This window comes from Hypanus sabinus, chromosome 1 (assembly GCF_030144855.1).
Source record: "Hypanus sabinus isolate sHypSab1 chromosome 1, sHypSab1.hap1, whole genome shotgun sequence".
NCBI classification, from domain to species: Eukaryota; Metazoa; Chordata; class Chondrichthyes; order Myliobatiformes; family Dasyatidae; genus Hypanus; species Hypanus sabinus.
In genome coordinates, this window is record NC_082706.1 from 200,333,871 (window position 1) to 200,360,444 (window position 26,574).

General features: G+C 42.3%; 1 protein-coding gene across 3 annotated transcripts in view; it reads left to right on the forward strand.

Annotated features, from left to right (window-relative positions):
- LOC132401859 (mediator of RNA polymerase II transcription subunit 30-like) overlaps positions 1–25,318 on the forward strand; it is a 109,373-nt gene extending 84,055 nt beyond the window's left edge. For all 3 annotated transcript variants that reach the window (XM_059984167.1, XM_059984158.1, XM_059984148.1), the window contains one exon: positions 23,689–25,318. In XM_059984167.1, the coding sequence (XP_059840150.1) occupies positions 23,689–23,784 (96 nt within the window). In that variant the 3' untranslated portion in view covers positions 23,785–25,318. The remainder of the gene's footprint in view (positions 1–23,688) is intronic.
- The last annotated feature ends 1,256 nt before the right edge of the window (positions 25,319–26,574 follow it).

Sequence of the window (26,574 nt, forward strand, 5' to 3'; positions counted from 1 at the left end):
CTGAGGAGCTCTCTCATTAACAAGGTGTTTTCGCCCCCAGAATTGCTGCTCATTGGATTTTTATTTTGTTTCTCGCACCTTTTTCCATGTGAACTCTGGAAACTGTTGTGCAGGAAGATCCCAGGAGACCAACGAACGGTTCCTGAGATGCTTCACCTGGCCCCAGCAAACATTCCACAGTCAAAGTCATTGAAATCACGTGTCTTCCTCATACTGACGTTTGATCTGAGCAGCAACTGAACCTCTTGACCATGTCTGCATGCCTTTTGTGCACTGAGTTGCTGCCACGTAACTGGCTGATATTTGCCTTACCGTACAGGTACGTCTAATAAACTGGCCAGTGAGAAGTTTTATGCTCAATGAAATCATGAAGGGAGCGGTGGGGGAAGGAATACTGCTACTCTGTGAATGCTCAGCGTTTCCTTATAAAAACCAAAAGCCATGGATTATTTGAATTCAGCAATGCATCATAACAACCTTCTGTGAAGCATACTCTCCTGTTCCGTTGCAGCATTTCCTAAGCCAAGCTGTGCAGTAATTTGAGATCATGGGTCTGAGCTTGTACCCAGCAGAAATATAAATAGTGAGGGAAAATTCATCCTGTTAATCTGGGGTGGATTCCAGAAATAGAGGAAAGTGTATGTAAACTACTGTCCCACCTGCTTCCTTTTAACTGGTGTGGTTAAAGTTTATTATGGGGCCTACAAATGGAAGGTAGGTTGTGGGAGATTACCCTTTGTTCAGAGTTTTATGGGGGGGAAATAAAATCTTCTTTGATGTGTTTTACATTCTGCTTTTGCTAAAATCCTTAAATTGGATCTCCCACCACTTCAGCTGTTCCGGGACATCACTAATGAGAAGCAGGCTTTCTATTCTGCAGCTGGAAAGAGACACAGTTCAAATGACACCATTGACACATTTCAATAATAAAGCTGACTTATCTTTCTAAACCCAAACCATCAACAAATTTTTTGAACTTCTCTTCAGAAGGACTTTCCATTAGACTAAACAGTCGAGAAGAAGATGTTTAAACTTCAGTCCCGGGCCTGATGTTACTGGAGTTCTAATTGAAACCTATTAAATATTGAAAGGCTTAGATGGAGTTGAAGTGGAGGAGATGTTCCGTGTAGCGGGGGTGTCCAAGACCAGAGGGCACAGCCTCAGATAGAAGGACATCCCTTTAGAATAGAGATGAGGAGTTTCTTTAGCCAGAGAGTGGTGAATCTGTGGAATTCATTGCCACAGATGTGGGGGCCAAGTTATTGGGAATATTTAAAAGGGGGCTTGATTAATAAGGGTGTGAAAGGTTATAGGGAGAGGGCAGGAGAATGAGGTTGAGAGAGAGTAAATCAGCCATGGAGGGGGCATGATGGGCTGAATGGCTTGATTTGCTCCTAATGGTCTAAGCTGTACACTTGTCCTGGCGACAGAATTTGACTGGCAAAAGGTGTGATATGCCCACTGAGCACATTAAGCCTCATTCCTGCAGGCGCCATCATGTTAGAGGTCTGAAACAGGACGGCACAATAGCATTGACAGGATAGCATGGTGGTGCAGTTTTTGGCCACCATGACTACAGAGCCAGTGATCAGGGTTCAATTTCCGCTGCTGTCTGTAAGGAGTTGCTCCCTTCTCCCGGTGACCTCCTGGGATTCCTTTGGGTGCTCCGGTTTCTCTCAGTATTGCAAAGACATATGGGTTCGGGTTGGTATGTTGTGGGGAGTGCTATTATGGTGACACTTGTGGACTGCCTCCCCCAGAGCAATGCTCGGACAGTATTGGTCATTGACGTAAACGGTGCATTTAACTGCATGTTTCGATGTACATGTGACAAATAAAGCTAATCTGTAAATCTACTCTTTGAAAAGAAAACTCCCCCATCAACCACCTCTGGGGGAGGGGGAAACTAGTCTCTTTTCAAAAATGCAGATTAACCCTAAAACATATAGGTATGTCTTTCCTTCTATTACTGTGGCAATTCGTTCAGGTGGAAGTGGATGTAGGGGTGATTTCTGTAGCCAGAGGATGGTGATTCTGTGGAATTTCTTACCATAGACGGCTGTGGGTATATTTAAAGCCAAAGTTGATGGGTTCTTGATTAGTCAGCGTAAAGGCAGAAGAATGGGGTTGAGAGAGATAATAAATCAGTTTTGGAATGGTGGAGCTGACTCAATGGGGCAAATGGCCTAATTCTGCTCCTGTGTCTTATTGGTATAGATTTTTCAACCTCCTGATCTAATTTTAGAAACAGAAAACCTACAGCACAATACAGACACTTTGGCCCACAATGCTGTGCCGAACATGTACTTACTTTAGAAATTACCTAGGGTTACCCACAGCCCTCTCTTTTTCTAAGCTCCATGTACCTATCCAAAAGTCTCTTAAAAGACCCTATTGCATCAGCCACCACCACAGTCGCCAGCAGCCCATTCCACGCACTCACCACTCTCTGAGTAAAAGAACTTATCCCTGGCATCTCCTCTGTACCTACTTCCAAGCACCTTAAGATTGTGCCCTCTCGTGTTAGCCAATTTTGTATAAAATGCTTAACTTAGCGATGCTTATCTTGGGGATTGTTCTTCCCACTGTTTGTAGATGAAGCTGCCAGAGATGGTTTATATTTTTCTCCAGGATTTTAGTATTTTTCTTATCCAGTGTGATGGAATTGATAGCTTGTTGGTTTTTGAAATTTGTGGATAACTTTGGTCTTGCATGCATCATCTGCCATAACTTAAAGGTGTGTGGAATTCTTAATGTGCAAAATATCACATCTCATCTGCCTGTACAGAAAGAAAATCGCAAGAAGTGCGACAGTAATAGAAAACAACTAAGAGAGAATTCATTGAAGATACTGATGCAGATTCTATTCTGCTTCATTCAACTGAGAGTGTCATCCGATTACTCTCAATTATAAGTTGAATCTTCTTACTTAGTCAAAGTGAAATTTGTGAAACCTTGGTGAGGTCTTTTCATCAGCTCCTAAATTGCTTTAAGTACACATGAAATGCTGAGCATCTGTTTGCATCACTAAGCAATAGGAATCCGCCGCATTATTGAGATACTAAACACTGTAGTGATTTCACAAGATGTTTTAAATTGTGTTGTGGAAACCATTACAAAGTTTCTATCTTAAATGCACTTACATAACTCTGCTGACTTGTAAGCCAGGTCAAAATCTGTGAATGCATGAAATGTTGGATGTGTCGTTGATTTTCATCTCGTGAAGTAACTTACTGTTTTGTACCTTCTTGATAGAGAATTATAGTGCTGGGCCTGAAACTTTATGGGTGAGTGCTTGTAAGCTATGTAGTTTTAGAACTGCCAAGAATTTGTCCAACTCATTCCAAGAAATGTTCCAAAATGTAGTTTTAACTTTCAACTTCCAACTTTGAAAATGCCATTGCGAAGAAAGCAGGCAGTGCTGCTCCTTCCTTAGCAGTTTGCGAAGATTTGGTATGACATCTAATACTTGACAAACTTCTGTAGGTGTGTGGTGGAGAGTATATTGACTGGTTGCACCTCAGCCTGATATGGAAACACCAATGCTCTTGACCAGAAAATCCTACAAAAAGAAAGTAGTGGATATGACCCAGTTCATCATTAAAGCCACCATTCAGCATACACGCAGAGCTGTCGTGACTAAACAGCATCCATCATCAGGGACCCCCAACACCCAGGACATACTGTCTTCTTGCTGCTGCCATCAGGAAGGAGGTACAGGGACCTCAGGACCCACACCACTAGGTTCAAGAACGGTTATTAAACCCACTCGACCATCAGGTTCTTAAACCAGAGAGGATAACTTCACTCAGCTTCACTCACCGCATCACTGAGCTGTTCCTTCAACCTGTGGACTCACTTCTGAGGACTCTTCATCTCATGTTCTCAATAATTATTGCTCATTTATTTCTTGTTATTGTTTCTTTTGTATTCTCACAGCTGTTGTCTTTTGCACACTGCTTGTTTGTCCGTCTTGTTGAGTACAGTCTTTCATTGATTCTGTTGTGTTTATTGGATTTAGTGTGTATGCCCCCAAGAAAACAAAGCTCGTGGTATATGAGCTTTGATTTTAAATTTACTTGGGGGTGGAAATGGACTCTCTGACAGTGGTGTCTGAAAAGAGGATGCTTTCCAAGGTGCGTGCCATCTTGGACAATGTCTCCCATCCACTCCATAATCTACTGGTTAGGCACAGGAGTACATTCAGCTAAAGACTCATTCCACCGAGATGTAACACAGAGCGTCATAGGAAGTCATCCCTGCCTGTGGCCATCAAACTTTACAACTCCTCCCTCGGAGTGTCAGACACCCTGAGCCAATAGGCTGGTCCTGGACTTTATTTCCACTTGGCATGATTAACTTATTATTTAATTATTTATGGTTTTATATTGCTATATTTCTTCACTACTCTTGGTTGGTGAGGCTGTAACGAAACCTAGTTTCCCTCGGGGTCAATAAAGTATGTCTGTCTGTCTGTTGTACTTTGAGGTTTTCCATCTGCCTAGAACTCTGTGATGTTATGGATGATGCTGTTGATGGCTGGACAACCGTAAAGTTGCTCACTGATCCGTAGGACTTGGATATATTTCCTACGACCAATCACAAAATGTTCATTGTCTCTTTTTATGAAGTTAATCCCTTGCAGGCATTTAAGATACCATTTCCGTGTGTCAGTCCTTCTTTGCGAGCTGGGACACATCTATCAAACCGTGTAACAATTAGATGAGCTTTTTGCAGAACTTCAGTTGTTGATAAAGGGGCGTACAGGAGTGAGATAAGAGATCAGCTGGTGGAGTGGTGTTGCATCCTCGGCCTTTTACTCAACGTCAGTAAGACCAAGGAATTGATTGTGGTCTTTCTATTCAACCTCCTGTATAACTTGTGCCCTCCAATCCCGGCAATTTGCTGTGCTCTTTCAATTTTATTGATATCCTTCCTTTAGATAAGGAGGCAGAGAAACAAAGTCAGCAGTAGATGTTTGAAGCTAAATTAATAACCAGCGAAAGCAATTGCAAGTTGTAAATAGGGTCAGATTGACCTGGATGAAAAGACCCAGTTTGAAAGCTGTATATGTGAATACATGATACATCCACAAAACAGCAGATAGATTCACATTGCACGTACTTAGAATTAGGTATGATCTAATTACAGAAATGTGGCTGAAAAGTGAGAAAAGGTGGAATTATAGACACAAGATTCTGCAGATGCTCGATATCTTGAGCAATACGTGCAGAATGTTGGAGGAACTCAGCAGGTCAGGCAGCATCTCTGGAGAGAAATAAACAGACAACGTTTCGGGTTGAGACAGTTCTCTTCAGGTCTGCTTTTAAAATGGTAGACAAAGTTGTAATTGTTTTAATTGACCTACCAAAACCCCAACTATCAAAGGTTAATTTATTATCAAAGTGTACAACTCTGAAATTATTCTTCTCCAGATAGACACAAAATCAAGAAAGAGAAGACTCCCAACCTCTCCTCCCCGCACAAAAAGATGAACAAAAACAGAATAGGCACATCAACTAAAATGTCAATTCTAAATAGGCAAGGAAGGGTTATTTGTCTGGTTTATCTAAATCCACCATATTCTAGGTACGGTCCTCTGGATTGTTAGTATTCATCTATTTAGTAATACAGTTGTAAATCACAAGAGATGGCAAGACTCCCAACAATTCCAGTTCTTTAGTAGAAGTTTATGTTGATTTGAATGTTTATTGATGTTTTTAAAGCTGACATGAGTGACTATATTAATGGACAAGGTAGTAGCCGTCCAACAGTATTTAGATTCTGCTCCCAGAAGGATGACAACACAATGATTGTAACCTCAGCCAGCTCCATCATGGTCAATAGCCTCCCCAGTATCCAGATCACCTTCAAAAGGTGATGCCTCAAAAAGGTGACACCCATTACCCTTGTCTCATTTGCTGTCTCATCAGGGAGGGGGTACACTGCCTGAAGACACATAATCAATGTTTTAGGAACAGCTTCTTCTTCTGCTCCACAATCAGATTTCTGAACGGACAAAAAATCCATGAACATTACCTCAGTATTATCCCCTTCTTCTTTGCACAACTTACTTAATTTATTTTTGATGTGAACTTAATGAAATTTATGTCTTTTGTTACTGTGGTATGTATTCCAATGTACTGTTGCCGACAAAACGACGAAATTCACAACATAGACTTGTGATATTAAGTCTGGTTCTGATTCTGGTCAAGAGCATTGTCCTTTTAAGGTGAACGATGTGATTCAGATCTACCTGAAACAATATTTTGGGTGTTTATTTTAGAACAGAATAGTACAGCACTGTAGAGGCTCTTCGGCCCAAGATGTTGTGCTGACCCAGATCCATGATCCCTCTCTCCTACAAAGCCCATAGTCCTCCATTCTTCTTTCATCCATGTGTCTACCTCGATGTCTGTGAGATGTTCCTAATGTTTCAGTCTCAACCACAACCTCTGGCATTACATCTCACGCACCCACCACTCTCTGTGTAAGAAACCTACCTCTGACATCCCTGTTATACTTTCCTCCAATCACCTTAGAATTATCCTCTTTTGTCTTAGCCACTCCCTCTGTAAAAAAAAATCTACCTCTGATATCTCCTCTAAATTTTCCTCCACTCACTTTAAAATTATGCTTCCTCTTATTAGCCGTTGTTGTGCTTGGAAAAAAAATCTCTGGCTGTCCACTTGATCCATGACTCTAACATCGTGTACACTTCTATTAAGTCACCTCTTGTTCTTCTTCACTCCAAAGAGACAATTCCAAGCTCACTCAACCTATCCTCAGAAGGCATGTCCTCTAGTTCAAGCTCGCACAGACTGTACTCATGAGGTATGCTTCTAATCCAGGTTTATCCTGGTAAATCTCCACTGCACCCTCTCTGAAGCTTCCACATCCTTCCTGTAATGAGGCGACCAGACCTGAACACAATACTCTGAATGTGGAGTGGAAACGCAAATGCTTCCTCCCAGTACTTCCTTCCAATTATCATTTTGCACCCTAGAAAAAGTCGTTGGGTGTCCACTCGATCTCAGCCTCTTATCATCTTCTACATCTCTATCAAGTCACCTCTCATCCTCCTTCGCTCCAAAGAGAAAAACACTGGTTCACTCAACTTATCTTCATAAGACATAATGAAGGTATATGGAGGAATTTAAGGTGAAGGGTTATATGGGAGCCAGGGTTTAATGGTCAGCACAACATTGTGGGCCAAAGGGCCTGTAGTGTGCTGTATTGTTTTATAATGTCTAATCCAGGCAACCTCCTGGTAAATCTCCTCTGCACCCTCTCTAAATTCATAGTCATAGAAAAGTAAAGCTAGAAAGAGGCCCTTTGGCCCATCTAGTCCATGCCAAAGCTATTTAAACTGCCTACTTCCATTGACTTGTACTGGTGTCATAGCGCACCCCCCCCCCCCCAAATACGCCTACCATCTATATACCTATCCAGACTTCTGTTAAACGTGGAAATCAAGCTCGCAGGCACCACTTGTGCTGGCGGCTCGTTCCGCATCCTCACCACCCTCTGAGTGACATTTCCCCTCATATCCCCCTCAGATGGAAGTGAACCTTCCATACCCTTCCAATAATGAGGAGACCAGAACTGAACCCAATATCAAAGTGATACATCAGAAAATAATTGTTGTTTAAAGTTTGCTTATGCGGAATGCATTGTTTCCCTTTCGCTGGAAATACCCTTTCTGTTCACATGAATTTAAAGCTTGCAGAAGCTTGCACTCTGGCCCTTATTACCCAATTTCTGATTTATGTGAGAGCGCCTGTTCTGTTTATTAGTTGTGACAAAGTGCATGCTTTATTCCAGACGTAGCTTTGCTCGAGTTCCTGCTGTGGGAACAGCTTTGGTAGGATGTATCAGACCAAAAGCTGTATACGATCCCGCAGCAAGATAGAATGAGTGGACTGGTCACTCTGAAGTTCTTTTGCAATACTCCGATAACGAACTAAAGAAAAGCAGTGGTAAAGGGCCAGAGACTTAATTGTGGAGGAAGAGAAAAGGAATAAATCAAAAAGGAATAATGAATGTCAGTGTTTTGTGTAGTAAAGAGAACCTGCCTATAATCAAAGACAATTCATTTAAGTGCCACAATATGTCAGAACCAGAAGGCTAATAAACTGCTGGGGGAGGGTTAGCATGCCTGGCTCTTACTCCAGCACCGAACTGTTCCCACAGCCTGGGGACTCGCTTTCAAGGGCCCTTCATTTCATGTTCTTGATATTTATTGCTTATTTATTTATTAATTATTGTAATCTTTGGTTTTTTTTACTTTTTGTATTTGCACACTATCTTTTGCACATTGGTTGTTTTGTCCACCGTGCGTACAGTTTTTTATTGATTCTGTCATGGTTCTTTGTATCTACTGTGGATCCCCGCAAGAAAATGCATCTGCAGGTAGTATATTGAGACGTACGTGTACTTTGATAATAAATTTGCTTTAAACTTTGAATTAGCAATCCATTCTTAACCAATTTCAAAGCTCTAAGTAAGTTCAGATGCTGTTTTCTGGAGCAGCGGAGGCTGAGGGGAGATCTGACAGAGGTTTATAACAGTATGAGAGGCAGAGATAGAGTAGACAGGGAGTATCTTTTCCCAAGGGTTGAACTGGTTAATATTCTAGAGGGCATGTATTTGAGGTGAGAGGGGGTAATTTCAAAGGAGATGTGAGGGGCGAGATTTTGTACACAGAGAGTGATGAGTGCCTGGAGTACATACATGTCAGCATATACTACCTTAAGATTCACTTTTTTACAGGCATTCACAGGAGGTCAAAGGATTACAATAGATCAATGAAAAACTACACACAGAGATTGACAAACAACCGATGTGTAAAAGAACTGTGCAAATCCAAAAAAAAAGAAACAAATAATAAATAAGTAAATAACACCTAGAAGATATGTTATAGAATCCTTAGAAAGTGAGCCATAGGTTGTGGGATCTGTTTGGAGTTCAGGTTATCCACACTGGCTCAGGGACCTGATGCTCAAAGGGTTAGAACTGTTGCTGAACTTGGTGGTGTGGGACCTAAGTTCAAAGTAAATTTATAATCAGAGTATGTGTACCTTACCATCTGCATCCCTGAGAGTCATCCTCTTGCGGGTATACTCAGCAAATCCAAAGAATAGTAACTATAACAGCATCAGTGGAAGATCAACCAAACTGTGCAAACGTAAATATAAATAAATAGCAATAAATAATGAGAACATGAAATAACAAGATAAGGAGTCCTTAAAGTAAGATCATTGGTTGTGGGAACATCTCAATGGATAGGCAAGCGAGTGTAGTTATCCCTTTTGTTACCCAAAGTGTTGCTCGTGTAGAACACAGTCCTGCTCCTCTCAGCATACTCTAGTGTGAACAACAGACGGATGCAAAAGCCCACTAACTAACTTTGTGGTTTCCAGTTTCCTAAAGCCAAAGACAGTGATCAAGATTTTTCTTTGTGTCTTGAGGTGTATCTTTTCTGGGGGTCTTCGTTAGTTGGGGTTAACCATGGATGTTGCGCCGTAGCTGTCTAGATCCTCAAGCCAGGGCAGTGTGATATGGAGAGCAAGTTGTTGCCCATGTAACCAGCTTCCCCCCCCCCCACCCCGCAAGACATCTGATAAACCCAAAGGAACAGCGGAGACCGAGAAAAATTCCCCATGAGGGGGTATAGCCTCAGGGCAGCGGAGGTTTGAGATCAGTTTTCCTTCTCCGAGATGAGCTGCCAGCCGCGGCTGATGAGCCTCTGCCCGAAGTGACTGGTTTTAAGGTCAGTTACCAGCCTTTGGCCCTTCTCCTGTTGGTAGAAATGGTTCCACTGGGCTTAGTAGCTAAGCCACATGTAAAAGCTAGGAGCCGGACTTAGTTGTCAGAGGCTATTTGATATACATGCCATTGGGAGCATCTTATAGGTAGTGGGAGTTTATCCCCATTACCACCCCTGGCTATAACAACCTTAAGGAACCATCATATCTTTTATTTACCACTCTAAGAGCTCTGAGCGTGGGGTTTCAAAAGCCTTTTGTACACTCATTGTGATCTCTGTTCTCACTTCCACTTTGTAAAACTGAAAAATGTGTCACTCAAAGAATGCAAATGTTGTGGGTGTCTAACCACAGATTTTGGTGCGGTTACTCACAGGAATTAATACACCAAACAGCTCCTTTTGTTCCTGCACTTGTGACATCTTTACACTATAACAGAACATTACAACACAGTACAGACCATTCAGCCCCCATATGTTGTGCAGACCCTTTAACCTATTTTAACCATTCCCTCCCACATGGCCTTCCACTTTTGTATGATCCATGTGTCCTAGAGGCTTCTAAATGTCCCTGTTGTTTTAAAGATCAAGATTAACTTTATTTGTCACATTGAAGTATTGAAATACAAGTTCTGCCAAAGGGTCTGCGCCCAAAACGTGGGCTGTACTCTTCTCCATAGACGCTGCCTGACTTGCTGAATTCCTCCAGCATTTTGTGTGTGTTGTACAGAGTGAAATATGTGATTTGTGTCAACGACCACCACCGTCCAAATATGTGTTGGGTGCAGCCTGCAAGTGTCAACACAGAACCAACACAACATACTTGCTAACCCTAGCCCCATACGTCTTTGGAATATGGGAGGAAGCCGAGGCGGTCGCTGGGAGAACATACAAACTCCTTACAGACAGCAGCAGGAATTGAACCCTGATCGCTGGCATAGAAATAATGTTACGCTGCTGTGGCCCCTCAGCCTCTACCACCATCCCTAGCAAGCGCAGTCCACGCACTCAGAACTCTCCGTGTGTGTAAAAAAAAGAGAAACCTACCTCTGATATCCTCCCCTATACTTTCCTCCTATCACTTTAAAAGTATGATCTCTCCTCGAAGATCGAGGGAAGATTTGATAGAGGTATGGATAGGGTAAGTGCAAGCAGGGCTTTTTCCACATAGGTTGGGTGGGACTACAACCAGAGGTCATGGGTTAACGGTGAAAGGTGAAAAGTTTACCAGCGCAAGTGGTGAATGAGGGTTTGATGGCATTTAAGAGAAGCTTGGATAAGTACATGGATGAGAGGGGTATGGAAGGCTATGGTCCAGCTGCATTTTGATGGGACCAGCAGAATAACAGCTCAGCATAGAGTAGATGGGCTGAAGAGCTTGTTTCTCTGCTAAGGTGTTCTTTGACTATAACTTCTCGGATTCCCATTTCCCTGCTGAGCTAATTTAAACCCTTCTTCAAAGCACTGCTGGGATTGTTGGTGGAGGCAGATGCTTCAGGGATATTTAAGAGATTTGTGAGCTCGATTTCAATGTTTAAGAGAAGTTTCGATGGGCACTGGGGGTATGGAGGTCTATGCTTCTGGTGCAGGTCAATGGGAGTAGGCAGTTTAAATGGTTTTGGCATGGATTCGATGGACCGAAGGGCGTGTTTCTGAGCTGTTCTTCTGTATGACAATAAAGCTCATATTAGCCAATGCCTTCCTGTCCATGATATTGTACTCAACTCTGTGGATCAAAAGCGTTCTACTTGTATATAAATTACATAGCTTGTAAATAGTGTTTGATTTTGTTTTTGTTTGGGAACTAGCTATTTAAGATCTAGTGTAGTGTAACGAGAAAGGGTTAATTAGCTGATAGTTAAGGGAAGAATTGACCCTAATGCAGTAGAATTCCACAGTGCATATAAGTTGAAAGTGATTTACTTCAGTCTGAAGCAAGTCTTAACGATATATATAGCACAAGGTTTGAAGGCATGAAGTGTGATTTTGTTCTCGTGGATTTGGGGAATCAGATTAAAACATTCACGTACGTGTGAGTAAAAATTTTAAAAATGCACTGAAGTTTACAAACAGTACAACCCATTTTTAAAGGAGAAAAAAAGCAACAGAAGTGATCTAGATGTGACTAAAGGATAGTTAAAGGTACCAGAACATGAATCCAGTTGGTAGGTTAATTGGTCGTTGTAAATTGTCATGTGACTGGGCTAGGGTTAAATTGGTTTGCTGGACAGCATGGCTCAAAGGGCTGGAATGGCCAATTCTGTGCTGTATCTCAATAAATAAATGCATAAATAAGGATGGTGCGACTTGCTGGTGGCTAATGAAACAAAGAAAGCAAGTAAAAACTTTGTTATTCACACTTTTTCTGATAAACTGTCGTTGCAAACAGTGTATGGTCTGGTATCGTTGTGGTGTGGCGGGAATCTCGCCAGGGCAGGATGGACGCAGTGTGTTTGAGGTGAGAAAAGATCTGAGGTTTGATCGATTAGGAACCGAGCCAAATTGGAAAGGTTGAGTCGTGGCCGAGTTGAGGTGGCAAAGCCCAAGCCAGAGGGTAAGGAATGACCTGGGATGTCGGTGTCGAAGGTGAGAGATGGGCAGGTTCGACTTGCTGCTCTGCGGGGTTCACTCATCTCTGTGCTAAACTGACGCCATAGCCTGCAACTAGTGGATTTCTGAATCGGCCGCAGAGATGCCTGGCTTTGTGAACTTTAGTTCTGATCACTGTTTACACAGTTTGTTTTTTCTCTCAGCACACTGGATGTTTGGTCGTCCTATGTTTTTAATGGGTTCCATTGGAGTTCTTTGTTTTGTGACTGCCTGTAAGGAGATGAATCTCAAGGTTGTATAATTATAAAGTGGGTGCATGGAATGCACTGCCAGCGACAGTGGTGGAGGTGGATGCAATAGGGTCTTTAAGAGACTCTTAGATAGGTACATGGAGCTTAGAAAAGTAGAGGGCTCTGCGCTAGGGAAATTCGAGGTAGTTTCTAGAATAGGTTACATGATTGGCACAACATTGTGGGCCGAAGGGCCTGTAATGTACTGTAGATTTTCTACATTTCTATGTCTATACAGACTTAGGTATTAAAATGTGCTTTGAACTTTTGAACCTTAGTTGTTAGCGCGATCACTTTACAGCACCAGCGTTCAACGATCAAACTGATTGCCATTGTATGTAAGGAGTTTGTTCTTTTTCCCCGTGATCATGTTGGATTTCTTCTGGGTGCTTCAGTTTCTCCCCAGTATCACAGACGTATGGTTAGATGGTGATTTATGAGCATGCCATGGCGACGCTTGCGGGCTGCCCCCGGCACATCCTCGGGTTGTCTTGGTCATTGATGCAAACGACTCGTTTCACTGTATGTTTCGATGTTTTGATGCATGCGTGACAAATAAAGCTAATCTTTGCCTTTTAATCAGAGCAGAATGCGTAAAATATTGCCAAAAAATGTAGTGAGGCTGAAGTTATGTTAATAATTTGTGGCCAAGTTTGCAGACGATATGAAGATAGGTGGAGGGGCAAGTAGTGTTGAGGAAGCTGGGAGTCTGCAGAAAGACTTAGACAGATTGGGAGAATGGGCAAAGAAGTGGCAGATGGAATATAGTGTAGGCCAAGAATCAAAACAACAAGGAAAGGGTAAATTCAGAGTTCAAAGTGAATTTATTATCAAAGTGCATATATGTTATCATTTCCAACTGTGAGATCCATTTTCTTGTGGGCCTTCAGAGTAAATACATAGAAGCACAATAGAATTAACTGCACACAAACAAGACAGACAATGTGCCAAAGACTAAAAAACTGTGCAAGTATAAAAAGAATAAAAATAAAATAAAGGGAAAAAAGCAATAAATACCGAGAACATTGGACAGAAAACTTAGAAACATAAAAAACATACATCATCTATATGTGCCAAACATACATTAATACAGTTTAAGGTCGTACACAGGGCCCATATGTCCAAGGATAAATTGGCTCATTTTTATTCTTATATAAATCCTATTTGTGATAGATGTCAATCTGAAATAGCGTCTTTAACTCATATGTTCTGGTCGTGTCCGCTTTTGAAAAAATATTGGAAAGATATTTTTAATATTATCTCTGCGGTATTGAACATTGATTTACAACCCCATCCTATTACCGCAATTTTGAAAATGATGGACTCACTTCATTTATCTTCTTCCGCCTGTCGATTGATTGCGTTTCTTACTCTAATGGCTAGAAGATCTATTTTGCTGATTTGGAAGGAAATTAATCCTCCCACTGTATTTCATTGGTTTTCTCAAACTATGTTATGTTTAAATTTAGAAAAAATTAGAAGTGGTGTATTTGATACTTATATTAAATTTGAAAAGATATGGAGACCATTTATTCAATATTTTCATATGATGTAATATGACCCTGTTTCAAGCCTATTTGATTTTCCAGTTTTAATTTTATATATGTTGAGAGGATCGGAGTTGATGACACTGATGATTATGTATTCTTGTGAGATATTATAAACAGCCCTTTTTTTTTCTTTTTCCAGTTTTTCTTTCTCTCTTTTTCTTTTTTGCTTTTTTTTCTTTATTAGCTATTAGAGTATTAGTTTAGTTTTTTTTGCATAATAATTTTTTTCTTTTCTTTTTTTCTGTTTTTTTATTGTATATTATGATATACCCAGATTTACCTTGTTCATCTATATACTGCATCATCCATGATTTGGGAATACTCATTTATACTGTAATCATTGCTTATGTATTCTTTCATGTGCAATGGAAATGTGTATGTTTGTAATCCCATTACCTATATATCAATTGTATTTTGTTGATATTAATAACAATAATAAAAAGATTGAAAAAGAAAGAAAACCTACAGCACAATACAGGCCCTTCGGCCCACAAAGCTGTTCCGAACATGTCCCTAACTTAGAACTACCTAGGCTTACCCATAGATCTCTATTTTTCTAAGCTCCGTGTAGCCATGCAGGAGTCTCTTAAAAGACCCTATCGTTTCCATCTCCACCGCCGCCACCGACAGCCCATTCCATGCACTCACTACTCTCTGAGTAAGAAGAAGTTACCCCGACATCTCCTCTGCACTTACTTCCAAGCACCTTAAAACTATGCCCCCTCGTGTTAGCCATTTCAGCCCTGGGAAAGAGGGCCGAAGTGTCCTTCAGGGATGAAGAGTCCTTGAAAATGAGTCCATGGGTTGTGGGAACAGTTCAATACTGGGGTGAGTGTTATCCCCTCTGGGTCAAAAGCATAAATGGTTGACGGGCGATGATTGTTCCTGAACCTGGTGGTGTGAATCCCGAGGCTCCTGTGCCTTTTTCCCGATGGCAGCAGTAAGAAGAGAACGTGGCCTGGATGGTGGGGGTCCTTTCCTGCAACAGTGCACGGTGTAGATGTGTTTAACAGTGGGGACATGGTCCTTGTTTGATAGATGGTTTAAAATGTGCATAATGGAAATCAGTTGAACCAGAAGGAGACCTGAGTTCATTACATATGTGAAAGCATATACCAATCTGTCAGTTTATTAATTTGGGATGTTATGTTGAAGTTGTATAAGATGTTGGTGAGGCCTAATTTGGAGTATTGTGTGCAGTTTTGGTCACCTACCTGCAGGGAGGGTGTAAGTAAGGTTGAAAGAGTACAGATAACACTTACAAGGATATTGCTGGTACCAGGGGACCTGAGTTATAAGGAAAGATTGAATAGGTTAGGACTTTATTCCATGGAATGTATGTAAAGGGGGTTTCTTCTTTTTTCTTTGTTACTGTTGGGAAAGGGTTTCTTTTTGTTAACTAGCAGGAATGCTAATTTACTGATAACGAGAATGGTATTCCTTTGTAAACCAAATGGGGATTAATGTTCTTTCTTCTGAGTCTGTAAGCTTTTGTTGACGGGCTTTTGGGCAGATCGGCGCGAGGGGGTCGAGAGAGAGGACGCAATGCTCTAAGCTGGCGAGGATCGGACCCCAAAGGGGGGTCCGAGGCCGGGAGATTCTCCAAGGGGGGGGGGGGGGAATGAAGCTAGATGTGCTTGGTTGACCACTCGGAGGGTCCTGAGCTGTTTGGAGTCGAGGAGTTCGGAGGGTCCTGAGCTGCGAGTCGAGGAGTTCGGAGGGGATCGAATGGTGGCCAGAAGACTTCAGAAATTGAGCTCCAACAGCTGTGCACGAAGTGGTTTGGACTTTGATAAGTTTGGCGCCTTTTCTTTAATTTTCTCTTCATATATACTGTATCGTTATTAATCACTTAGTTATAGTAACCTTTATAAATTGTACTCATTTAATTGCATATGGTGTACTGTCTGTTTTTGGGCGAGGCGGGGACATCACACAGCATCCACACCAGCTGATTACCCAGTTTGGCGGGGCCGAAGGCTGCTCCCCCTAGACAAGAACGAGCTGAGCGAGCCTGAGGCGACCCAGGGAGTTACATGTAGAAGACTGAGAGGAGATTAGATAGAGGTATATAAAATTATGGGGCTTACAGTTAGGCTAAATGCAAGCAGGCTTTTCTCACTGAGTTTGGGTGGGACTATAACTAGAGGTCATGGATTAAAGGTGAAAGGTGAAAAACTTAAGGAGAATATGAGGGGGACTTCTTCACTCAGAGGGTCATGAGAGTGTGGAAGGAGTGGCCTGCACAAGTGGTGGATATAATTCTGGTTTGAACATTTAAGAGAGGTTTGGATAGATACATGGATGGTAGGGGTATGGAGGGCTATGTTCCCAGTGAAGGTCAGTGGGAGTAGGCAGTTCAAATGGTTCAGTGTAGATTGGATGGGCTGAAGGGCCTGGTTTTGTGCTAGTTTTATCTGACTGTGTAACTAATGAGTCTATGGTTTTATCTGACATCTAAAAGAAAATAAAATTTTAAAAGGAGACATGAGATACTGCTGATGCCAGAATGTAGAACAACACAGAATCTGTTGGGAAAAGCTTATCAGGTCGAGAGAGAGGAATTGGAATTGAAAATGGTTTATTATTGTTGCATGTATTGAGATATAATGAAAACTTGTCTTGCATACTGTTACACAGATCAGATGATTACTCAGTGTATTGAGGGAGAACGGGGTCAAACAATATCAGAATGAAGTGTTACAGCTACAGATAAAGTGTAATTCTGGTAAACAAGGAAGTGCAGTGTTGTTACAAGGTAGATAGTGAGGAGAAGACTCCAATGTATTGTGCTGGGGGACTTTTAAATCTGCTTCCCGATGGAAGAGTCAACATTTTGGTCTGAAATTGCATTTTCATTCCTCTTCAGAACTTATCACCTCCCACCCCCAACCCCAGCTTCTCACTTCACCCACACCAACCCACCTTCTCCCTCACTTGGCTTCACCTGTCACCTACCAGCTTGTTCTCCTCCCCCTCCCCCATCTTCTTATTTTGCCTTCTGTTCCCTTCCTTTCCAGCTGATTTCCCTCCAAAGGTGCTGTCTGACCTGCTGCGTTCCTCAGGCATTTTGGGTGTGTAATTTCCAGCATCTACAGAATCTTCAGGGTCTGTAAACTGCAGACAGTCCCCAAACAGTCCTTCCAGCTGGGGCAACATTTCACCTGTGAGTCTGTTGGGGTTACCTACAATATCTGGTGGCTCCCAGTGCGGCCTCCACTGCATCGGGGAGACCCAATGTAGATTGAGGTGCCTCTTCATTATCAAGTAGCTGGATTTGTTTTGCACAATTAGATCATATTTAAATAACATAGACCATATTTAGAATTGGTTTGTTATAAGAACATAAGATATAGGAGCAGAACCTGTGCAGTTTGACTCTGTGGTTAAGAAGACATACGGTGTATTGGCCTTCATCAATTGTGGAATTGAATTTAGGAGCTGAGAGCTAATGTTGCAGCTATATAGGACCCTGGTCAGACCCCACTTGGAGTACTGTGCTCAATTCTGGTCGCCTCACTACAGGAAGGATGTGGAAGCCATAGAAAGGGTGCAGAGGAGATTTACAAGGATGTTGTCTGGATTGGGGAGCGTGCCTTATGAGAATAGGTTGAGTGAACTTGGCCTTTTCTCTGTGGAGTGAAGGGAGGATGAGAGGTGACCTGATAGAGGTGTATAAGATGTTGAGAGGCATTGATCGTGTGGATAGTCAGAGGCTTTTTCCCAGGGCTGAAGTGGTTGCCCCAAAAGGACACAGATTTAAGGTGCTGTGGAGTAGGTACAGAGGAGATGTCAGGGGTAAGTTTTTCACTCAGAGTGTGGTGAGTGTGTGGAATGGCTGCCGGCAACAGTGTTGGAGGTAGATAAGATAGGGTATTTTACGAGGCTTTTAGGTAGACAGACAGACCGACCGTCATTATTGATCCGGAGGGAAATTGGGTTTCGTTACAGCTGCACCAACCAAGAATAGTGTAGAAATATAGCAATATAAACCATAAATAATTAAATAATAATAAGTTAATCATGCCAAGTGGAAATAAGTCCAGCACTAGCCTATTGGCTCAGATTCCACTACTCCACAGAGTCTGACACTCCGAGGGAGGAGTTGTAAAGTTTGATGGAAACAGGCAGGAATGACTTCCTATGACGCTTAGTGTTACATCTCGGTGGAATGAGTCTCTGGCTGGATGTCCTCCTGTGCCTAACCAGTACATTATGGAGTGGATGGGAGACATTGTCCAAGATGGGATGCAACTTGGACAGCATCCTCTTTTCAGACACCACCATCAGAGAGTCCAGTTCCACCCCCACAACATCACTGGCCTTACGAATGAGTTTGTTGATTCTGTTGGTGTCTGCTGCCCTCAGCCTGCTGCCCCAGCACACAACAGCAAACATGATAGCACTGGCCACCACAGCCTCGTAGAACATCCTCAGCATCGTCCGGAGCTTAGGTACTTGAAGCTTAGTTAAATAGAGGGCTTTTGGTAAGCCTAGTAATTTATGAGGTAGGGACATGTTCGGCACAACTTTGTGGGCCAAAGGGCCTGTATTGTGCTGTGGGGTTTCTATGTTAGAATTATGCCATTTGGCCCATTGGGTATGCTCCACCATTTCATCATGGCTGATACATATTTCTTCTCAGCCCCAATCTCCTACCATCTCTCCATATCCCTTCATGCCTTGACTAATCAAGAACCTATCAGTCTCTGCCTTAAATATACCCAGTGACTTGACCTCCACAGATTCACCACTCTCTGGCTAAAGAATTTCCTCTTCATCTCCCCTCTATTCTGGAGGCTGGGTCCTCTGGTCCTATACTTTCCCACCATAGGAAACACCTTCTCCACATCCACACCATTGAGGCCTTCAGCATTTGATAGGTTTCAATGAGGTCCCCCTCGTTCTTCTGAATTCCAGTGAGTAGAAGCCCAGAACCATCAGACATTTATCATATGACAAGCCTTTCAATCCCAGTATCACATACTGGTTCTACAGTTAAATTCATTAGATAGTGCACTGAAGTAGAGTAAGGTTAAAGAAAATGTAACAGAATGAAGAATAAAGTAAAAGCTGCAGAGAAAGTGCAGTGCAGGTAAACAAGAAGGTCCAAGATCATAACAAAGTAGATTGAGATTGGGAGTCCAGCCATCAATGAACGTACATTCGTTAACAAAGTACTTAGACGTTCAGTGGCCACTTTATTAGGTACATATGTACATCTGCTCATTACTGCAAATATCACCAAATCATGTGGCAGCAACTCAATGCATAAAAGCATGCACATGGTCAAGAGGTTCAGTTGTTGTTCATATCAGACATCAGAATGTGGAAGAAAAAGATTTTGACTGTGGAATGATTGTTGGTGCCAGATGAGGTGGTTTGAGTATCTCAGAAACTGCTGATCTCCTGGGATTTTCACGCACAACAGTCTCTAGAGCAGTGGTTCCCAGTCTTTTTTATGCCGTAGACCGATGCCATTAAACAAGGGGTCCATGGATCCCAGGTTGGGGTACTGTGCTCTAGAGTTTACAGAGAGTGGTGCGAAAACATAAAACATCCAGTGAGTGTCTGTTCTGAGAGCAAAAACGTATTGTTAATGAGAAGGGTCGGAAGGGAATGACCAGACTGGTTCAAAGCGACAGTAACTCAAATAACTGCACGCTGCAACAGTGAAGAGCATCTGTCAAACCTTGAAGTCGACGGGCTTCAGAAGCAGAGGACCACGAACATACACTCGTGTCACAATATGCTACCCTGAGGTTCATACACTTGTAGGCATCCACAGTAGAACAAAGAAATACAACAGAATCGATGAAAAACTCCATGCAAAGTCTGGCAAACAACCGATGTGCAAAAGAACACAAACTGCTAATAAAAAAATACTGGGAACATAAGTTGTATAGAATCCTTGAAGGTGCGCCTGTAGGTTGTAGGATCATTTCAGAGTGGTGGTGGTGAGTGAAGCTATCCACACCAATTCAGGAGTCTGATTGGAACCTGGTGGTGTGTGGCCTGAGGCTCCGGTACCTCCTGCCCGATAGTAGTAGTGAGAAGAGGGCGTGGCCCGGATGGGGGTGGGGGTCACAGTGTGAATGAAAGGAGAAACAAGTGTGAATATTCCAAATGGTTTTATGTTTTGATAAATTCTTCTTTCACCACCTAAGCATGGACATTTCAAAGTGATTTAAAATGAACAAGCATTCAGAATGATGATGGTGCAAAGGAGACAAATCCGTATTAATGTCATCAAACATCCTGGCCTTTGTTTCTAATCTCACCCAGCTTCTGCAGTTTATTAACACTACTGAAATTATTGCACTCTTCAGGAAAAATCCAGTGTTTGGCTTTGTACATAACGATCCTACAATGATAAAATGATTGTTACAAAAGATTAGCTTTATTTGTCATATGTACATGGAAATATTCCATGTAATGCATCCTTTGCATCGAAACAAATCAGCCAAGATTGTGCTGGGTAGCTGGCAACTTACTAACGTTGACTGCTTATCTTCGGGATGTGGGAGGAAACCAGAGCATCTGGTGGAAACCACACGGTCGTAGGGAGAACGTACAAATTCCTTACTGTGGCAGGAATTGAACCCCACTCTTACCTCTGGCGCCTGTATTAGCCTGACACTAACTGCTATGCTACCATGCTGCCCCTGAGAATCCCAGGGGGAGTATTGTGTGCGGAACTGTTTCCCGTTGATTATTTGCTGGGAGTGCCGTCTACCATGTGGGCAATGAGTCCACAGTGAAATCGGTGATACTGAGATTACACTGGTGATTGTCCGTCATTTCCGACAATGACGAGAAGTGTGTGAGAGAGTTTTAAAGTGGAAAAGCTGTTGCACTGGGACAGTTCCAGTCTCTCGACCTCAGGAGTCCGGGAGCAAGCATCACAGACTGGGATCTTCCCTGGTTTGAGTGGATGACCATGACGTCTTCTGTGCCTTGTCATGCCTTCACTCTCCACGGAGCATTGCAGTACCACCTTCCTGGCCATTGGATCTCACTGTGGATCTCAGGTGCCCAGTACGTTGGAGCTGTCTTTGCACACTAGGAGAGGCATGTTTCTGTCTCATGCAAACAGCTACTCAGAGCCACAGGTGAGAGCTGAGTGGCCAGTGGGGGTCAAAGGTGATCAAGTTCCTCAGAATGGATACAACAAGCCCCTTCACCAGAAATGCTCTCCCTCCCTGGACACACCATACACCCCATAATGGGATTATGGTAACCTTATGGTATTCCCATAATCTCAGGCCACCTCTGGAGTATTGCAAACAGTTCTGGCTGCCCACTTTAGGAAGGATGTCGAGGCTTTGGAGAGTGTGCTGAAGAGGTTCACCAGGATGCTGCCTGGTCTAGAGGATGTGTGCTGTCATGAGAGGCTTGAAAAGCTTGAGTTGTTTCCTTTGGAGCAGTGGAGGCTAGGGGGGGGAATCTGATCAAGGTTAATAAGATTATAAGAGGCATAGATAGAGTAAACAGGGAGTATCTTTTTCCCTGGCTAGAAATGTCGAATAACAGAGGGTGAGGGGGGTAGTTGCAAAGGTGATATGACAGTTAAGTTCTTTAAATGGGCACGTGGATTGAAGAAGATGGAAGAATATTGACATTGTGTAGAGAGGAGGGATTAGGTTTTGGAATTAGAATCAGGTTTAATATCACTGGCATATGTCATGAAATTTGTTAACTTGCCAGCAACAGTATATGATAATATAGGAAAAAATCTGTGAATAGGTTTTATACAGTGGTGCTAGAAAGTTTGTGAACCCTGTAGAGTTTTCTGTACTTCTGCATAAATATTGACCTAAAATGTGATCAGATCTTCACACGTCCTAGAACTAGATAAAGAGAACCCAATTAAATAAATAATATGAATATATTATACTTGTTCAATTATTTATTGAGAAAGATTATCCAATATTTACATGTATTTGTTGGAAAAAGTATGTGAACCTTTGCTTTCAGTAACTGGTGTGCCCCTTGTACAGCAATAACTTCAACCAAACATTTCTGGTAACTGTTGATCAGTCCTGCACATCAGCTTGGAGGAATTTTAGGCCATTTCTGCATACAAAATGGCTTCAACTATGGGATATTAGTGGGCCTCCTTGCATGAACTGTTTGCTTTAGGTCTTTCCACAGCATTCTGTAGGATTGAGGATTAAGGACTTGACTGAGCCATTCCAAAACACAAATTTTCTTCTTTTTAAATCATTCTGTTATTGATGTACTCTTGACTTTCGGATCATTGTCTGTAACATTATCCAACTTCAATTAAGCTTCAGGTGATGGACTGCTACACCGACATTCTCCTGTAAAATGTCTTGATACAATTTTGAATTCATTGTCCCCTCAACGATTGCAAGCTGAGGCAGCAAAGCAGCCCCAAACCGTGATGCTCCTTCCACCATGCTTCATAGTTGGGATGAGGTTCTGGTGTTGGTGAGCAGTGCCCTTTTCCCTCCAAACATAGGAATGTGCATTTCTGCCAAAAAATTCAACTTTTGTCTTCTCTGTCCACAGCACATTGTCCCAGAAGCGTCCTTGAACATCCAGGTGGTCTTTTGCAAACTTGAGACGTACAGCCTTTTTTTGGGGGAGAGCAGAGATTTACTCCATGGTCTCCTTCCATGAACACCATTCTTGCTCAACGTTATTCTTATATTTGACTCATGAACAGAGACTTTAGCAAGTTCTAGGGATTTCTGCAGGTCTTTTGCCGTTATCCTTGGGGTTTTTTCACCTCCTTCAGCATTGCACGTTGTGCTCTCGATGTGATCTTTGCAGGATGTCCACTCCCAGGGAGAGTAGCAACAGTACTGAGTTTCCTCTATGTGTAGACAGTTTCTCTTACTGCGGACTGATGGACACTCAAGGTCTTTAGAAATGCTTTTCTAGCCTTTTCAAGCTTCATACATCAATACAGTTCTTCAAAGGTCCTCTGAAAGTTTTGATCATTCTTGAGAAGAGCAGGCACTGTCAGTAACCTGACTTTGTGAGTCTTTTTTATAGGGTAGGCCACCTCTACAATCCACACCTCCAATCTCATCTCATTGATTGGACCTGACTCCAAGTAACATTTGTAGAGGGCCATTATTAGGTAATTTTTCTCAAAAATAAAAGAACACGTATAATGATTTTTGTGTTATTTATTTAATTGGGTTCTCTTTAGTACTTCGGTGAAGATCTGATCACGTTCTAGGTCATTTTTATGCGGAAGTAGAGAAAATTCTATGGGTTCACAAAGTCCCCAGGATCACTCTGTGCGTGCGTGCGTGTGTGTGCGCGCAAAAAAGGACATAAAAAAGTAGTGAAGTAGTGCTTCTGGTTTCAACGTCCATTCCAAAATCAGACGGCAGGGCGAAGAAGCAGAACCTCAATCACTGAGTGTGTTTTTTAAAATTTACTTTTTAGCTGGTGTGGCACAACATTGTGGGCTGAAGGGCCTGCTCCTGCGTCTATGAAATTATAGTTACCAAGGAGATATTTAACCAGATCTGTGTCATCTTCTTCTTTGCAGAAGCTTAAACTGAAAAACCAGCAGCTGAAGCAAATCATGGATCAACTACGCAACCTGATTTGGGACGTTAATGCGATGCTGGTGATGAGAAACTGAGTGAGGCTGTTAAGCCCGTCGGTGTTTTGAATGTACGTGCGTTGATGGTGTTAGTGCAGCACCTGATAACCAAGGGTGCTGCCTGAAGCCCGTTTGAAACATGAATGCAAATGCTCAGTCCCTTAGGATGGGGTGCACAGCGAAACTTGCCCGATCTGAATTGTCACTTTGTGAGCAGTATGTTAATTTGAGGGGCATATTTAATGTACTTGTGTAGCAGTTGCCCAGTTGACATGGTAAAGATGATAAGGCATAGAAGCAGAATTAGGCCATTCAGCCCATTGAGTCTATCATGGTTGATTTATTATCCCTCTTAACCCCCACTCTCCTGCCTTCTCCCTGTAACCTTTGGCACTCTTACTAAACTAAAGGGTAGAAACACTAATCCTGAAGGGAAGCAGGCCCTCTGTATAAAAGGAGAATTTAAGGTATGTGGCAGCTCGTTCAGACTCGCATTCCTGTACTGAGATGCTGACAGCGAGAGGATTAGTGTGTTTACCTTTCTGTCTTTTATCAGGTTGTGTTTATTGTTCTTTTGAGAATCTGTGCTACATTTGCGATTGAGCATTTTGTTTCTTGATGCCCTGGTGTTAGAATCTGTGATGTTTACTGTGGCCGTCTTTGAAATTCCACAAACTCAAAATGATTTTAGACATTAAACATACCCAATCAACTATAGACTTCCAGTGCATCAGTCCAGATCTGTAAAACACTATTTTAGTCCACAAATTCTGCATATAAATTCCTTTCCAGTTAATTAGACCATAAGATATAGTCGCAGAATCAGGCCATTTAGCCCATTGAGTCTGGTCCGCCATTCCGTCATGGCTGATTTATTATCTCTCTCATCCCCATTCTCCTGCCTTCTCCCCATATCCTTTGACGTCCTCACTAATGGAAAACCTATCAATCTCTACTTTAAATACACCCAATGACTTGGCCTCCACAGCTATCTACGGCAATGAGTAACACAGATTCAATACCCTCTAGCTAAAGAATTCCTACTTGTTGTTTAGAAAGCCTAACGTTTCGGGGAACTTTTCTGGAAAGTTTTTTGGAGCTGGTAAGCTCCAAAGCATTATTTTGATAATTCAATATTTTACAGTTAATTTGTTTCAGGGTGCTGTAAAAATATTTTAGATAATTTAAGACCTGTTTTATAAAATAATTTTTTTTGGATAAATAAAAAGTGAGCAACTTTAAACAGCTGTTTTGAAAGTTTATAGAAAATAATTCTAAAAAGTATTTACCATCATTAACAAGGCAACATTGTTCACATACATGGACCACGAGAACAAGCCCAATTAGCTTACTGTGGCTGATTATATGTGGAAAATATAGCCTTGAAGGCAGTTATATTTTATAATATATAGTTGTACTCTTATGCAGGGTCTTAGTTTTTGGAAAGCAGATGAAGAATGCTTGCCAATGCTGAACCTCGATGTACATAGAGAAAGATAATCTGATGAGACCTTTGAGTGGGGTCAATCCCTGCTGTTTTATCAAGATTAAAACTTGCATTTTATTATGGAAACATTCGGAGTCTGGTATTTTTTCTGTGTCGCTTTGTCCTTGATTGTTCTGAATATTAAAGGCTGCAAGATGTGACCGCGGCGTAATTGCGTTTGAACTCTTAATACCGTTTCACAATGGAACAACAAATCATAAACACGAGAGATTCTGCAGGTGCTGGAAATCCAGAGCGACACACCCACAAAATGCTGGAGGAACTCAGCAGGTCGGGCAGCATCTTTGGAGAGGGAAATGTGCAGTGAAATGCGTTATTTGTGTTAATGACCAACACAGTCCGAGGATTGTGCTGAGCAGCCCACACCCACGACCTACTAACCCCCAAACCGTCCGTCTTTAGATTGCAAGAGGAAACTCAGGCAGCCATGGGGAGAACATACTAACTCCTTACAGACAGCAGGAAGTAAACTGGACTGTAAAGTGTTACACAAACCACTACACTACCAGGCCACGCTCTGTACTGTGGGCGCATAGTATTCAAAAATGGTGTCTGATAGCTGGAGTGCATTGCTACCAGAAAATCCCAAGTAGATACGGAGATTTGCTTTATTCCTCTCACCAACACCACCTCTCTCTTTAAGCAGCACATGTTATTCTCCCCATTAATGCAGTTCACCAGGTGGAATGCCCTATAATCCACCTCCGAATCAAAGAAACGAGTGTAGCCAGGAAACCTGGAAAGTAAGTAGCACTGACTTAGTGTGTGCATTCCACGTCTGGAGCGCAGCACGCCAAGTGACATCTCTTTACCATCAACATATGAGCACAACAACTGGTGATAGTTAAACAGCAAATCATAAACACAACCAATTCTGCAGATGCTGGAAATCCAAAGCAACACAAAATGCTGGAGGAACTCAGCAGGTCAAACAGCATCTAACGAAATGAATAAAACAGTCGATATTTTGGGCCAAGACCCTTCTTCAGAACTAGAAAGGGAGGGGAGGGGGCAGAATAACAAAGGTGGGTGGGAGGGGAGGGGAAGGAGGGGTAGCTAGAAGGTGGGTGGGAGAACAGCAGAGATCACAGGGGGAGCAGTGAGAGAGTTCTCACTGAACTCCCGTTGAAGAGAAGATTTAAACTTCTTCAGGGTAGACATTCCTTGAAGAGGCTTCACAATGGAACAACAAATCATAAACACGAGAGATTCTACAGGTGCTGGAAATCCAGAACGACACACCCACAAAATGCTGGAGGAACTCAGCAGGTCAGGCAGCATCTATGGCGAGGGATAAACAGTCGACAGTATAATAGCTAAAC